General features: G+C 46.3%; 1 protein-coding gene across 1 annotated transcript in view; it reads left to right on the plus strand.

The window, feature by feature from the left end:
* Positions 1-7,847: 7,847 nt before the first annotated feature.
* Positions 7,848-17,371, plus strand: part of NXPH1 (neurexophilin 1) — a 292,021-nt gene continuing 282,497 nt past the window's right edge. The window contains exons 1-2 of the mRNA XM_045564885.1: positions 7,848-9,007; positions 9,857-10,020. Coding sequence (XP_045420841.1) covers positions 9,967-10,020 — 54 coding nt within the window. The 5' untranslated portion in view covers positions 7,848-9,007; positions 9,857-9,966. The remainder of the gene's footprint in view (positions 9,008-9,856; positions 10,021-17,371) is intronic.

Below are 17,371 nucleotides of genomic sequence, written 5' to 3' on the forward strand. Positions count from 1 at the left end.
AGGGCTGGAGGGTAAATTGTCAGCCTGGGGTTGGTTAGTAGGACACACCAGCACAGGAGAAAAGAGGAAGCCATCAGAGGCGTAAAGAAGAAACCTGGGAAGGATGGTGCTGTGGAGTTAGCTGTTGGTATCACATACTCCAAAGTAAAAACTGAGGAAGGCCATTGAATTCAGTTAAACATTAGATTACTTTAGAGTCCTGTCATGAGTCAAGGAAATATGATTCAGGGGTACATAACGAGATCGGGAAGCAGGAGCCACTGGTATATATCATGTAAGGGGTTTAACCACAGTAGGAAAAGGTGCTAGTGGTTTTTCTTGACAGAAGGCCTCACAGTTCTCCTTTCTGCCAAAAAGGTTCATTCAAAAGCCCAGAGCTCTAAGGCCTAGCATTGCTTTTCTACGGGCATGGCTGACCCCACTTCCCAGGCCTGGAGCTGCAATGACAGTGTGCACAGTGCTTTTCCCAACTCTCCTCCCTCCGTCTCCCTTTCCTTTTTCACGTGGTCCTGAAGGTAGAAGGGATAAGGTGAGGCCTGCTTGTGATAAGCCTTTGGGTAAAATACTAGTAAATGGTGAAGCAATCGAGTGGTGAGATAGGATTTTTGGTGTACCTGTGCAGGGTGAAGCTAGAATTTAGGGATACCAGGGACTTTTTGGTACCACCACACACTTGGCCCTGGATGTGATGTGACCTGGTTAATGGGTCAGTCACTGAGTAACCCATTCAGGCTAAATTTCCCATTCAGTTTCTGATTCTGAGAAGAGTATCTGAGGACATTTAGGGTGAGGGAGCTTGTGCCTTCTGGCCTAGACCTCTTACTCTAGTACTGTTCCTTTGCTCATTTCACTGGGTTGAGTTTTGCCTGAACACTTTCTCCCACTATGCACTATCTGAGCACTTCACAAATGAGGACTTGCTGTTCCAGAGCCTCTCACATGCTCTCTTGCTGGAGGTGCACTAGGCTATTTTCTGGACACTGAGCTTTCTGAGTGTGGCTGAACATTCAGCTCAATTCAGTTCAAGGGAAGGCTAGGGGTGCAAAACTAAATGTCACAGTTCAGTGGAGAAGAGAAATGTACAAACAGCATGGTGCAAATGATTTAACAAGATGTTTTAGTGCACAAATCCCTGAGAAATGTGGAGAGGATGCGAAGTGATCTCTGAGCAAAGGTTTGTAGGAAGATTAGGAGTTTATCTAAGGATTGAGTTGAGAGGAGTCAAAGCAAAGGGAAAAAGGCGCAGAGGCCCAGAGTTGAGACATGCAGTTGTGTGTTGGAAGCTCTAAGGATAGGTCACTGACGAATGCAAAGTACGCAGTTGAGGAGAGGCTGAGTGGCAGAAGAGAAAAATGGAGGAGTGGACAGAGGCCAGCTCAAAAGGGGTCTTCTGTGTGGAGCCTGGGGATTTGGACTTGATTCTGTAAGCAAGGGAAAGTTTACGAAGAGATTTAGACAAGTGTGCGGTGTGGGCACGTTTTGGTTTTACCTCTGTCATTCAGTGAGAAGGGCAATTTTATGGAGATAGAAGCTGAAAAAGTGGAGAACAGTGAGAAGGCTATTGCCGTAGACCAGCTGACTAGCGATATGAGCCGGAGTCAGTAGCAGTAGCAGGAACAGAGAAGATAGGAGAGAAATGAGGTAATTAAATATAAAATTGAGAGATGTTAGTAATTTTATGTTTGATGGGGAGGACAAAAAAAGAATGAATAAGGGAATTTGGTACTTAAGTTTTCCAGAATGGTAGTGGTGTCACTAATTAGTCAGCTTTAGGTGTGATAATGCTGCAAAACAAATAATCCCTAAATCTTGACAGTTAAACAATAACCATTTATTTCTCACTTTTGGATCTGCAGGATTGAAGGTCAGCTTGGTGGCCATGCTCCAGATCACAGGTCAGGCTCTGGTCTGCCTTATGTGTTAATCTTATTCCAGGTTCCGTGCTGAAGAATGCAGCTTCTACCTGGTGCATGCTGTTCTCCTGGTGGCTGGAGGGGCAAATGGAAACATGCTATGCCTTTTGAAGGCTCTGATTATGATTAAAAGGAATAAATAAGTAAGGAGGGAAAGAAAGAAAGCCTAACTTTGCATATGTGGGGAGGTATACTTCCCCATGCCATCATGAGACCTCTTGGCAAAGAGCATAGGCTTGGTCCCATTTCAAATAGAGAACTCCAGAGTCTATCACACCAACTAACAGGATATGTACATAATGTAATGATATAATATGTTCAGTTTTAGGCATATTAATTTTAGGTACCTCTAGCATGTCTAAGCAGACATGCTGGTAGTTGAATATCTGGGTCAAGGAAAATATCAATGTGTACTTATGAACTTGGTGGTCATTGGATGTTAATAATTAATAAAACCATGGAACTAAACAGGATTTCCTACTAGGAGTGAAAAGAGAAAAAGAGAGTTACTGATACAGCCCTGAGGAGCACCAATGTTTAACATATGAAGATGAGTGTACAGATAATCTGAGAAAGAATGGCTAGAGGGTGAGTTGAAAAACTTGGAGAGAGAATGGTGGCACTGACACTAAAATAGTGGAGACAGTTTTAGGGGGTAGTATGCATAATGGTCCAGCGATTCTCAGATTTGCTTTAAGTCAGGTTCTGTGGAGACTCATGTGAAGATCTTCTTATATAATTTGAGAGGTTACCTTTCAGAACTAAATTGCTGATTGGGGCACATAGACTCACTCACAGTGGAGTAATGTAAATAAAACTCAGGGTATGGTTCCTGGCATGTACCTGGCACTCAGTAAACAGGAGCCATTACTCTAATGAAAACTGTGGAGCTTTGAGAAATTACCGTCCATTTAATACAAAATTTGATGTTAGTCCATTTTGCTTTGAACTTTTTCAAGAGCATTTTATTATTGGAACTGGAAGAAGCATTAAATTGTAGAATTATGTGATTTTTATGGCATGACCTCGAAGTTAATTATGGTGAAATTCCAGTAGAGTTGTTTCCATTACTTTGATGGTTAAAAAGGGAAATTGAGAGGGTTGTTGCATCCCTGTGATATCTCTTATTTAAAAGATATTTAATCCAAAACATTGTTATCGCTATGATTGATATTTGGGTGGAAACAGCCCTTTTTTCCCTGCCTGTATAAATCATCTTGTTTTACAGTCATATTGCCAAATTAGGATAAACTCTGCAAAAACATATATGTTTCAAAATATCAGGTACTTTTGATTATGGAGATGAAGTATATATTTGCAGACTCACTTTCAGAGAGATTGTAGACTATGTCCTTATAATTTCTTCCATCCCTATGTGGTTGAGATTCCCAATGTTCTTTCTGGCTGAAGCAGATACAGTATTTTGCTTTGTTAATAGAACATTGGTGATCAAGTTCTTTGTCTTTAGTGATTCTCCTTTAGGAAACTGTCAATTAATAATCTCTGGAGGAATCACCATAAAGAATTTCTGTAATTAGATTATAGTACAAAAGTTTGCTGGCCGGGTGCGGTGGCTCACGCCTGTAATCCTAGCCAAGGCGGGTGGATCGCTCAAGATCAGGAGTTCGAGACCAGCCTGAGCGAGACCCTGTCTCTACTAAAAATAGAAATAAAAATTATCTGGACAACTAAAAATATATATAGAAAAAAATTAGCTGGGCATGGTGGCACATGCCTGTAGTCCCAGCTACTCGGGAGGCTGAGGCAGTAGGATTGCTTAAGCCCAGGAATTTGAGGTTGCTGTGAGCTAGGCTGATGCCACGGCACTCACTCTAGCCCAGGCAACAAAGTGAGACTCTGTCTCAAAAAAAAAAAAAAAAAGTTTGCTTAGTCACAATATTTTAAAAAATTTTTAATTATGATTTTTCGGCGATGACCCCAATCTTCTCATCTTTTACATTCAACTGCCTTTTTAATGCTAGCTTTCTTTAATTTCTCTTATTGTGTTCATTCTCTTTTTAAAGTTTGTGAGCATAATTACAGCTACCCTACCTTTGAGAACCTTCTGTCCTCACCTAGCAGAATAAATGAAATATGGATAAAAGAGTGAGCATAGAAATTACCTCTAAAAAAGAAAAGGCTTTCTACATAAAGCTTTTTTATTCCCTATAATTTTTTTCCCAGAGCTTGATGGGTATTTTTCTCTCTAGTCCAGTGATCTTGTTATTAAAGAATTCTTGTAAAAAGTAATTTAGCACACATGCCTCATCGTTATTAACCAAGTTCTACTACATTCAAACACCAAATATTCTAGGCTGGTAAAAATCACTTTGCAAATGATTCTTCCTTCCACTAGCAAAATATCTTGAGGGTGTGGAGAGACTGGAGTTTTCTTAGTTGTCCTGAGTGATGTTTCAGAATTCTGCAAAAGTAGAAATAGCTTTGGATTTTTTAGCAAATATTCTTGAGTATAATAAAGATGACACTTTGAGTGTAGATTCTCATAAATCAATGGCATTAAAAACATGTGCAGAACAATTTATGTGAAAAAGTGATGTGATTAATACAACAGTCAACCCTTGACCTAGAAGAAAGGTTATGAGGGTGGGTCAGGGAAGAAATGCACACACAGACACACACCGAAAACGTTGGCTGAAACCCACAAACACTTGATTTAAAATATTTGAAATGCACTGAAAAAAGCCTTTTAAATTGTTAACATCTTTGAAAATCATAATGCAGTATACAAGTGTTTTTTTGTGAAGTAGGTAAGTTTTTTAAACAAGAAACGACTTTACATTTAATCATATAAAATAGAGTACCAGAATTTCATAACTTGAAGTCATTTTAAACACCATCTATTCTTACTTCCTCATTACATAGAGGAGAGTATCAAGGCCAGAGGAATCTTTAGGCACTTGCCCAGTGTTATACAACATGAAAATAGCAGGTTATACTGAAGTCATGGCAGAAGGATGATACAATCTTTGTAAGTTTTTTGGTGCTATTAGGAAAAAAAATAGGCACAATGCAGTACATGTATAAAGTGACATAATCTGGCCTGAAGCTTAAGCAAGACCACAGCTGGGTGCTTCATAACAATTTTTTGTATTTACTTGGATTTGGGGTAAAATATGGTGATATTCATGTGTTTTTAAGACAGGTTCATTTTAAGACAGAGTTTTATAGAAATCAAGTTAACTCTCTTTTTATCTCTCTCTTCTTCCCACCCCCAAGATAATTTAAACCTTTAACACTTGCCCTCCCTTTCCTCTGCCAAAGAAGAGAATCATACAAATGAAACAAACCAAACACCTAATTACATTTAACAGAACTATTAGTATATTTCAGAGAAATTCTAATTTTAATTTCTTCTGGTTTCAATTATCAGGAAAATTAATATCACTACTTTCTTTTGATGTCAGCCCATTTAAACCCTTTAAAAATATATCTCTTGGAGAGAAATATATATTGTTGTTCTAGACTGCTCATTTCAGGTTGGACTAGACAGACTTGGGGAAAAGCAAATGGCAGAGGGTTGTGTTTTATGGTGTTCATAATTCATACTAAGTTTATCTGTGTCTCAAGTTGCATTGCACACAAAATTTAGAAAGAGAATGATTTCTGAAAGGATTCCCAACATGAGTAAAGTCTGAAAAAATTGATACAAATACTGTACTTCTTAAGTATAATCACAGTTTTGTTCTATCCAGGTGAAGCTGATTGTTGATGTATTCTAAGAGTGGATTTTAGAGTAGGGTACTACTTTAAACAGAAGAATGTATGAGAATAATGCTCTTGTTGCTTTTCATTCTTTTTAAAACAAATGATAGGAAAGAAGGAGAGAGAATGAGCCATCCTCATCCCCCTCTCCCCCAATATCATGTCATTAAAACTGGAGAGGTTTAACAGAAACAATGACAAGGTTTTCAGTATTACTTTGTGGCTCGGCGTCCTTTGCTGATTGAGTACTACAGGAAATACTGGAGAAAGCTCCTGTGAAGATACAAAAAATGACAGTATACTGCTGTTTTATATCCCAGGTCAAGTGTCTCATAGGATCCAGTGAGAGTTGGATGTCTGGGTAGAAGATCTCAGGTCATTAACAGAAAAAGTTCTTTGGCACCCTGTGTCATAGAACAAAGTGTTAAACCAGTTCCCATTATTGGGTGCCTGTGGTGCTTTTCTTAAATAATCAGTCCCATTCAGACAGAGATTTTAAGGTCCCTTATCATCTTTGTATTTCACAAGCAGTAATTTTTTTAAGGCTAAATGGCACTAGAGGCAGAATGCTTTTAAAGTAGGGCTGAGAAAAGAACTTGGTATAGCCCAAAGCTGGCCTGATTCTTTTTTATTTTTCCAAAGGTCAGACAGAAGTTCAGCTCTGACATCATTGTACTTGGGCGCCAGATAGAGGCTGGCAACGTTCACTCTCAGCTGTAAACTCCAGCCTGGGAGGGCCAGGGAGCTCATGTACAAGTGGAGAAGAGTTTTATAATGGCCTCATGAATTCTGGAGGGTGGAGTCAGACAAAGCTTCCTTTGTCCTACTTTCACCCTTCAGCCTCAGTCATGGGTGCCCTAAGTTTTTAATTTTTTTTCTTCAATCTTTTTAAGAACATAAAAAAATTGTGGTAAGTGAAAATAGCCAAGACAACATTGTAGTTATGCTATATGTACACGTGTATTTTTTCCAAAGTGGATTTTCAGAATTCCGGTTAGAAGGTGTGCTTCGCTGCCATATTCTGCATAAGTCCCAGTAAATTCCAAGTGGTCACAGTGGCAGAGTACAACTTTTGAGATTAGAAGAGCTTGCTCTTTAAAGAGCTATTTTTAGCTGGGAGGGAGACTGTAGGCCTCAAAGTGCCAGCAGGTGTGTCCTATAGTGGGGATCTAATTTGGACGCCTTTGGAGATCTCATTCCAGGTGAAGGCCTTAGCGGGGCTCCTTTTGCATCTGCTCCAGGAAAGGGTGGTTCCCTGATTGTTGCTGCCTTGTTTGGAGGGGTGGGTGGGGGTGGGTGGCCTCCATCCCCAGGGGAATTCAGCCTGTTGTCGTCCTGAGACCTCTTGTCTAGAGTGTACATTGTGTCTGAGTCCAGACCAGCCAGAGTGAAATCCTGCAAAGCCTGAGGTGTCCAACAGCCACACTTGAGGAAAGGACATCCTGAGACTCATTAGAAATCACAATTTTATTTTGAGGCCACTCTCTCAGGCTCCTGAGACAAATTCCAACCAAATTCTTACAGATTAATATGGAATTGTTATCCTGCTGTGTGCATCACTCAGAGCCAGGCTCTGGCCAAGGGCAGGCCTGGAGAGGTATTGGGCAGGGTAGAGGAAGAGAAACACCCTTAGCCTGGCTCCGACTTGTGGCCTGAATTGGGGCATGCTGAAGAGCCTGGCAGCCCCGCAGGCACCAGAAGGGCATGGTCCGGGATCTCACTGAGTACTGGCAAAGCTGGTCTGGTGGTTGTGAGCTGGAAAGGGTGAAGGGGAGAAGAAAAGAACAAGGTTTGAAGGGGAATGGCGGGAGTGGGGTAGAGATATAGAGATGGAGACCTAGAGAGTCAGAAAACCCGAGAGAGACTCACGGAGAGGCAGAGGGAGGCAGAAAGATGCTGAAGGACAGAGACATGGACCACAGGAATGACAGAGAAAGGGTGTGTGTGTGTGTGTGTGTGTGTGTGTGTGTGTGTATCTATATCTATTTATCTATCTGTAGAAAGCGAGACTGAAAGACACATCAAGGGAGAGATTGAGAGAGACAGAGACAGCCAGGGTCAAGCATAGAGGCCAAGTCCGGGAGACGCCGGTTGAGTGGGAGGTGTTCGTAGCAAGAAAGGTGGCAGCGGCTGGAAGCACCCCCCATCCTCCTCCTCCCTCTTCACGCTCGGCCCAGTCGGCGGCGAGGAGTCCAGAGCCCAAGGTCGCCCAGTCCTCTCGGCTGTCGCGTGCTGAATGGCTGGCAGTCGCAGCACCTCCGCCTCTGCCCGGGCAGCCACAGGTCCGAGGCTCCCAGCGTCCGCGCCCGAAGTCGGCAGGGGCTTCCTGCACCCTCTCGCTCCGGTCCCCACCCTATACACCTCCCGGCTGCTCTCCCCGCCACTCCTCCGGCCTTCGCGGTCCTCCCTACAGCCCCGAGGAGGGGGCGCCGCGGCCTCCGGAGACTCGGCAGGGCAGGAGCTACTTCTCCCAGGGGGCCCGACCCACCGAGAGCCTGAGAGCGGGATCTATTTACACGGGGTATTAATTAGTCTTGGAGGAATCATTCACCCAAGTGCCAATGTAAATGCCCGTGTCAGGAAGGTAGGCGTGCCAAGCCGCGGCTCTGCGGAGAAACCACGATCGCCGCGGCGCCCGGAGACCCAGCGCGCTCCAGAGCGTCCCCGGGTGGCCGGGCAGCTCCAGGGCCAGCGCCCGCGACTCTACTGGAGAGCGGCTCCTGGGCTTCTCAGCGTCACGGGTTAGATGTGCAGTTGCTCCGTGTGCCCGCAGACTCCAGATTCTCGCTGCCCCCACCCCTCCCTCGGAAACTCGGACTGCTCGCGCCTGTCGTGTGTTATTTTTTTTCCTTCCGAGAGGCCAGTGTCTTATCTCTCAAGTTCAAGTCCGGAGGACTTGCCTAGTCTCCTCCCCTTAAGTCATTTCTATCATCCTCAGGCAGCTGTGGGAAGCTGGGAGCCCTGGATTGCTCGTCCCAGTGCCAGCGCTGGCAGTCCCAGTCTGTCCGGTGCAGCAGCCCGGCGCATTCGCGTCTCTCTCCCTCTTTCTCTCCCTCCCTTTCTCTCTTCCTCTTTTTCCTCCTCTACTCCCCCCTCCCTTTCTTGTCTCTTAAGTTTCCTGCGCCGTTAGTCCAACTGTGCCAAGCCTAGGCTCCTGCGACCCAATCCTGAGCTCCACCGGGGCACTGGGACGGCGACTCCGCCAAGGCTGGACGAGGCAGCCGGACCTGTCCTCGTCCTCGGCGGAGCATGGAGACGGAGCGCCTGGGAGGGCACGTCCGGGGCGCTGGAGACTCCAGGCCCGAGTAGCTTCTCCATGGAGCCTGCCCAGAGCGGTCCTTGCTCGCCGGATTCGCCCCAAGTCCTGCGCGGTAGGTACCCTTCGCCTCCACTGTTCCCGGAGGGGACACCTTGGGGCGGGGTGATGGGCAGGAGAGAGGGATGGCGGACAGGGGCACTGGTTGGGGGACAGAGCATGTCTGGCAGGTGACCCCGACAGCCCCGGGCAGGCTCCCAGTCTAGAAGTTGGCTACTGGCTGTGCCCCTTTAGCTCTAAAAAAAAGTACTACTAGAGATGTGATTGTGTGTATATGTGTGTATCTGTGTGGGCAGGAGGCTCGAATGGGTAAACTGAGTCCTGCTTTCCTGTATGCAAATTTCATTCTTTCCCCACCCCCACTTCACTGAACGTGTTGAGATACTCAACACCTAATCCTGGTCAGTTCTACCTACCCCTTCCTCTCACCGCGCCCCTTCGCTCAATCTCTCTTTCCCTCTCTCTTTCTCTCTATCTCTCTCTGCTGGTGTGTACGTGTGTGAGCACTGCCAGGGCTGGCGAAGAACCAGCCGCCGCCTTTAGTCCAAGCTGCCTGGCCATCAAACACTAGGGCAGGTCTCACTGCCGGAGACGGCTGGGCTCCGAACCAGCCTCCACGCGGCGGCTCCGTGTGCTCCGCCGCCGGGGAACTCGCACCCGAGGAGCGCAGGGCGCAGGGAGCCCCTCGCCCTCCCGCCCGCCCGCCCTCCTGCCTGCGGACCGCGCGCTTGCTGTTCTCGGGCTCTGGATTTACTTGCTTTTCAATTTTTCGTACCCCTCTTCCTGATTTTTTTTTTTTGTTGTTGTTGTTCCCTCCTCCCCGCCACAACCCCTGTCCCCGCTTGGTCGCAAAGCCTAACCTTGCCCGCGTGGTCATGGGATGTCTAATTTCATTTGTATCTAGGCTGCTGAGAGCGCTCCTTGCTCTGTAAAGTGGATGTCAGGTGGATCTATGTTTTTGAAGGAACAAAGACTCAGAGAAGGCACCGCCAAGGAAGTTTGATACGCGGGAGGATGCAGGCTGCGTGCTGGTACGTGCTTCTCCTCCTGCAGCCCACCGTCTACTTGGTAAGTCTCGGCGGGTCCCGCGCCTCCGCAATTCCACGCCGGCCAAGAGGCGAGGCATCTGGGGGCGCACGGGAGGAGGGTGAGGCCGCCTGTTCAGCGAGAGCAGCGTTCCTGGCGACTGTGTTGGAACAACTTTGGCAAGCGGGTCTCCGGATCCCTGCGGGATTTTCCGGGGTACTCAACCCCATTTCTTGCTCCAGTCTCCCCTCTCATGCGCGTGACTCTGGACAGCGGCTAGGGCACCCTAGACACCCCAGACGCAAAGAGGTAGTGGGACAGATGCTTTATGAGGGACTCTCAGTAGTTCATCCAGAGTTAAAACTAAAGGAAATAAGGGTGGTGGTGGCGGTGGGTGAAAGCACAAGTCTGTCCAGGTCTGTGACTTTGAAAGTGAATCTACCCACCTACTCTTCCAATTTGGAGATGTGACACATAAAGACATGCAGGCAACTTTCTTTGCCTTGCAGAGAGTCAGACAGGATAAGTTTAACTATCAGGAATACCGCAAGCAATCAGATAGAGTTAGGTTAGAGATACTCCGGCAAACATGTCCACCTCCCTCTCCTCTTGACCTCTTCTGTTCACCAGATAACTAAATCTCATATCCAGTGCCTAGCCCCTTATTAGGGAAAGGCAGGCCTTGTTGCCAGGGAGAGAATACTAAACAGCTGTTGTCCACGTCCTCCACGAGCAGAGTTTTCCAGGTCTGGACTTCGCACACTGTTGGAATTGGGCTGGGGCAAAGCGCTTTGTTGTGGTGAACTGGGAGCTGTCGGCACCACGCCGAGCCAAGAAGGAGAGTGCGATTTCTCGAGTCTGACTTCTGGGGTAGGGGGACAGGGACACTTCTGCCCTGTTGGTGAAGTTGTGCTCAGTGCATCGACACCCATAACCTATCCTGGACAGGGGAGCGCACCGAGGGCTCATTGTGTTCTGTCTAGGGGTGAGGAGCGTTAGAGCGGCCTGGGCTCTCTGGTGGGGCTAGATAAACGGGATTGGAGGTGGTGCTAGCGCACCTCAATCCCAAGGGCTTCAGAGCCCACAAGCCTGAAAGTGTTGCCATTCCTGCAATTGACAGCGTTTCTTTAGCCGTTGGCCCTCGGTGCGCGTGACTGCAGGACTGCGAGTTGTGTGAATTCTATGTGTGAGTGAGCATGTATATATGTGTGCGTGTGTGTGAATATGTGTATTTAACAGATTTCAGCTTCGATGCAAGAACCCTCAATGTTGCCTTTCTTTGCACCTTTATCGCCTGACCGTAGCAGCCGCGGACGCCAGAGGGCGCTGCGCATCAGTGTCCTCGCCCACAGGACACCTTGGGGTAAACAGGTGAAAGCAGGGGCAGCCAATCCAAAAGAACTGCCTTTCTGACTCTGTCACCGAAGTCTGTGCCTTCCTCCGCTGGAACGCAGACGGAATGCAAAAAGAGTCCTTACCATTTCTCATCTTCAATCGTTTTCGCCCCTACCTGTGTCCAGTAAGCCCACTGACATTGAGAGCCCAGAGATGGAGGGCAGAAAGTTTGGTCCGAAGAAATACAGAGATTTTTTATTGAGAGATGGGGGAGGGAGTGCAAAGTGAAAGCGACAGAGTAGGAATATTAACGATTCCCTTGACCGTCGTAACCCGCCTGCCCCTCCCCTCTGCGTACCTTTACGCAGACCTGAACCTGAGGACGGTTCCGACGTCCTTGGGCTGTGCTCACACGCACGGCAAGGGCTCGCGGCTATGGTGCAGTTTATTGCTTGGAGCAAGTATTTCGATAGTCTAGAAAATAATCTATCAAAAGCAGAAGTGAAATCAATACGTTGTGTTAAATTTTAAATGTGTTTGTTGGCAGTTAAACCGTTTTCCACTCATTACAACAACAGTGCTGGATTTATTCTAATGCGCTGCGTTCTCAACAACAAGCGCATTAATTCTCCTTTAATTGTAAACTGGGAGCATTTGAAAACCATTCAGTGTGCAAATTATGCTGATTCAATTACCGTTTAGTTACAGACTTCATTACCTGAATGCCTTTTGGCAATACAGAGAAAGGAGACAATTTTTCCAATTTCACTCAAAACAATACGAAATGTGAACAATAAAATAGAGAAGGCGATTTAGAAGTCCATTCTTTTCTCTCCAATCTAAAGTTGTTTTGTGTGTCGGGGATTAGAAACCACACACACCACAAAAACAAAAGGCTGATGGCTGTGACCCAAGGCAGTATTTCCAGGGATTGTAATCCCATGGATATATGCCAGCAGAATTCCGAGCTGTTTTCCTGGAAAAGCAGGAAGCTGACTTTTACCATAGAAATGGATTTCAAAGGTTGAATTGGGCAGTCACTTTAGGATGGTTTTAGGCAAATAAAGAAGCAGGAAGCCTTGATTAAAAAAAACTCTAGGGCAATGAACATATCAAAAAGTGATCAAGACTTCTTTCTTCATCTATTTCATTACCCCCCAGATACTGTTAACTGAATTGATCATTTATTGTAGCTGCACCCTAGAAGATCCCAGCCCTTTGCAAGAACCTGTAATAGATGCATACAGATTGTCAGGAGCTGCTTAAGTTACACTCTAAGAAGGCAAGGGTGGCAAAACCATTGTTTTATTTTTTCCTTCAACTGACATAAGCCAGGAAGGAATTTTATGAGTAATTTTTGCCTTTATGAGCTCACACCACTAGTTAAGTGACTGACACACTCTGTTTATGCCTTGTCTTTTAGCTGATACCTCAGTGCACCTTTCCCTTTAAGCCCATGGATTCCCAGTTATGTTTGCCAAGGAGTAATCACCACATTATGTACAGGGAGTAAGGCTTGTCTAGTTATCTCCTATACAGAAATATTTAGGTTTCTACCTGTAGAGAAATAACTTAAATGGTCCTAAACTTGAAAAGAATTTCTTATGAGAAACAACTGTCTATCCAGCAGATCAATGCTCCACACAAAGCCAGTCTCCTGCCTCTATTAGGGTGAATCTTCTCAAAGTATGTTTCTTGGCCCAGGATTCTTTGAATGCTTGTTCTAGGTGGAGTATTTTGTGTTTATTGAGACATGGGTCAGTCCTAGTTCAAACTGGAAGCTTATTTTAGTACTTCAATGGGAAGCTAATATGAAGTGTTTTTGCAAAGTTATCTTTTAAATATATTAGCTAGAATACTAAAAAATACCTATTAAAGCATACTAGCTAGAATACTAAAAATTCAGCACAAGGCAAGCTCCAACCACAAATGTACGGGGGGTGGGTAAACCATCTTTTAAAAATAAAGGTAAGGAAATACTCAGCTTATTGAATGTTATGTATTGAAGATTTAAAAGTCTAGATTCAATAGTTGAGGAGCCTATGGCTTAGCAATATTTATTTAAAAAAGAAAAAAACACTTCTGCAATCTTTATTTTCCTATCAGTTCTGGACCGATTCCAGGATATTGTCAGTATGATATAATGCGATAACAGGACTATAGCATTTTAACTGAATGAAAGCATGCACTGAATAAACCAGAAAAATATGGTTCTCATCTCAATCTTAAGAATGGGGGCCCTAAATTGAGTTATTCTCAGTGGACCATGCTGAAGGATAGGGACCATGCTGAAGGATAGGCCGGGGCACAGGGAGAATGTCCCCCACAGAAAGTGTGGTGTTCTGTTTGGGGGCTTACCTGTGGTAATTCTGAGATAGAGAATTGAGTACAGTGAACCCTTTCTGAGCACATCAATGAAAAAGTTACTCAGAAATAGAGTGTGGAGGATCTGACAAAGGGATGTATGATGTTGTTATGATCAGACACACATCCAAAGCACTATTTTATTGAGAAGAGTTCCTGCCAGTTCTGCTAGGAATTAAATTGCTAATTATTTAGTTGCCTTTTTAACCAAAATGGGCAAGATTTGAAAATCCTTTCTAAACCTTATGCCACAACATTTTGAGCCATCTATTCCCTCAAATTTAGGGTGTTCTTAAAATATGAATTCTATTCTATTGTTTAACAGAGTTTGAAGAGTGACTAATACATCCATGGGACCACTACATCTGCACTGTTAGAAGCCAGAGGATTTTGGTGAATTCCACTCATTATGAAGGTGGCTATTAAAGATTATGGAAACTGGGAGAAAAGCAGAGCTAGAGAGACCACCAATGTCTATCCTTTGGACTAGGCATGTGTACTCATCCTTTGAAAACTAAGCCAACTGCCCACTGAAAATTTCAATCCATTTGAGATTATTCCTGAAAATAAGCTAAATAAAATAAATCACCTGACAGTGCAAATATTAAGGGTTCTCTATTAGAGCTAGTTCTTGGAGGCAGTACCACATTTCTTAACTCTTCTACCTCAGACTAGCCTTTCAGATATAGGATTAAACCTAGATTTTAGAGGGTCCCATGCCCCAGCAGTACCACAGGAGAACTCATCAGTCCCAAGATGTATTCCTGAGCTCTGTGGGACAGAGAAGTTGCTACTATTGCAGGCATTTATGAAATGTTCAACTCTCCATTGATCAGGAAAGCAGCTATCCCAGGTGTGTGGGAAGCACTTGGGTGGGTCGCCTTTCTGCCCCATTTCCAGGAGGATTATTTGGGTCTGGGGCCTTCTAGTGATAGCTTCAGGGAAACTGCCTTCAGTATTAGAAGGAGAGAACCAGAATTGCTCCAACTCTCTCAGCGGTATTTTTTCGGAAAGCCATTAAATTCATGGCTCCTCTTTGTACGAGGTTGATTTCTATTTGGCTTTGAATTGTTGACAGCTATTTCCCCCTTAATGTTGTCTGGCTGAAAAATATATCGGGTGGCAGGGAAATTGGTTGATTTTTTTTGAGATAGGTGCCCAATGTCCTACTTTTCTATCCCAGGGAAGATTTTCTGCAGACTACAGAAATTGACAGCATTGTCAGGGTAATAACCACCGTCGACAATATTTTCAAAAGGGCATTTGAGTGATGAAAGCATTTGGATATTGCTTTTTCAAATAAGCAATTTTCTGTCTTGGGCTTCTTTGATTTTATAGGGGGTGGGGAGTAGAGTAGAGGGCAGTGGGGATGAAGGAACCACGCTTTTGCAAGGGGATGCTTTTCCCATTTGCCCAGTCCTGAAATACGGAGGTGCTTGTCAGCTTCGCCTGGAATTCGGGGTTTGAACGGCCCTCAAAGAATTCGGCTGCAGAGGCGAGGGTAGTTAAGAGTCAAAAGGGAATCCCGAGAATGAGGAAAACCCTCTTCTTGCACTCCTCTGCCCATAAAAGCAAGTCGATGGAAGCCCTGAAAGTTTACTTGCTCTCAAGTGGCAAGTTAGGGAGTGTGCATTCTTTCTGATTTTTTAGTTTTTTTTTTTTAAAGAAAGTGCCTAGCTTTAATTCGATTCAGGAAAGATCCTTTTGGGCAACTACGTCGTTTAGGAGCTTCAGATCTCATTTTAAGACCGTAACAGTCCTGGTCATTTTAATTAAAGGGAGTCCGCCGGCCAGGAGCCGTGGGGTCAGCGGCTTCAGGCAGCAGAGTCGCAAGTCTGGTCTGCGCTCTAGCCTCCCCCAGCATCCTGCTTGCCACCACTTGTCTGGTCCCGCCGCATGTTTGCAGGAAGTTGCAGTCTTGATTTATCCGCTAGTCAAGTTCCCGACCAGCTCTTTTTCTCCATGTCAGCACTAACCCCTCCCAGAGCTTGGTAAACAAAGCGCGCGCATTTTTCTGCAGCCGATTGGCATGTTGACGACTCCGCTTGAAGGAATGTGACAATAAAGTGGGAAACCAAAGCTTGGCAAGCACTTAATCAAGGATAAAAAGGTTCCGCTGTAAGGATGTCACTCAATTTATTGTGAAAGTCGAATGAATTACGTTTAATGAAAGTGCTCCCCAGATGAATATTACCAGCAATTTCCTGAGTTGGCTCTGTCAGCTCGAGATGAGGAAATGCCAACCCAGATCAGAAAAGAGCGCCCGTCTCAATTACTATGCAAGCTTTCCAAGAGCGGCTTTTTATTGAGATGATATATATTGGCGGCTTCTTCAAGCCCCTCTGTGAGCCCAAGAGCGCGTTTGCGCATTTTCCAAGTTTGCCGTCTGCCCTCGCGGGTTTGCTGGCTGTTGTTTAAACTTCGGACGAGCACGCCGCGTCTCTGCTGCGGGCTGAAAACCTAATTACCTCTTCTGTAAACAACTTTCCCTAATGTATTTTATTTACTACGGAGGTGGGGGGTGAAGGGAGATATGGAGGTGGGGGCGGAGAGAATTCCTTGGCTTTGGGTGCCCTTTGTTGTAGAAAGTTCCTTGGGCGCCTAGTCCCGGGCCCTGGAGAGTGGAAAGCGAGACGGCGTCGGCGGCGGGTGGCTGGGGCGGTGCGCCTGGTGGAGTCCCGGGAGCAGCTAGGGAGCAGCACACGTCGCTGGGCCCCGGCTGGCGAAAAGCTTTCGCAGCTCCTTCTTCCTTGAAATTAATGAGGGTGTTTTACTCTTTCAAGCCGGAAAGACGATGGGGAGGAGGATACACAGGCCTCAGCCCGGGCGCATCGCCTCATCTGCATGAGAATGGAGAACTAGAAGGCTTTTCTCGGACTGTTTCTTTCTCCCACAATAAGACAAATTGCTGCTTAGAAAAACCGCGTGTTTCCTTAGAAACTGGCTTGCGGGGGCTCTGCGCGTCCCCGCTGAACCTGCCTCCGGCCGCCCCTCGCCCGTCGCCCCCGCTGCCCTAATGGGTTCTGGCGGGAAGGATCCCGCAGCTGCGGGGAGGGGCGCAAAGGGGGGCCACCGGAGGGAGGGGGCGTCCTCCCCGCACATCCCGCCTCGCGTCTTGGGCCTCCCTCCCCACCCACTGATTTTAAAGGCCATTCATTTGAAGTCGTCTTCTATAGTGAGACACGAAAAACTTTTCTTCGACGTAGGCTTCCTACCCTTGACTCGGAAACTCAGTCCTCTGACCAAAGCTGCAGGGTTCGAGCCCCGGGAAGTTTCCCAGCCGGAGTCGCCGCAGTCACAGCCGTGTGCTTTATTGTCTACTTTTAGCCGCAGGTGACCTCGAGCAATCCAGACGGGTTTATGAACACACAGGAGCAGCCCCCTCACGTCCGGGCCCCAGGGCCCCCACACCAAAGCATTGCTTCTGGGGAACTTTTCGTCGAGTTTCGGTGCTTCTGAGGCAGCAGGTTGGACGGCCGCAGTTGTCGGGAGAGAAGCCGCGGGCAAGGAGGTGGAGCAGGGCGCCGGCGGGCCGAGGGGCAAGCCTGGGCCACGAGAGCGAGTCTCAGGACCACGGCCAGCGCCGCAGGCTCCGCCCCGCTCGGTGGTGACAGCGCGGCTTGCCCCCCCCACCCCCGTCGCCGCTCGGGCCGAATTCTTCTTAAAGTCGAGTTAGCGCTCCCTGCTTCCGCAG

The sequence above is a fragment of the Lemur catta genome, chromosome 11 (assembly GCF_020740605.2).
Source record: "Lemur catta isolate mLemCat1 chromosome 11, mLemCat1.pri, whole genome shotgun sequence".
In the NCBI taxonomy this organism is placed as follows: domain Eukaryota; kingdom Metazoa; phylum Chordata; class Mammalia; order Primates; family Lemuridae; genus Lemur; species Lemur catta.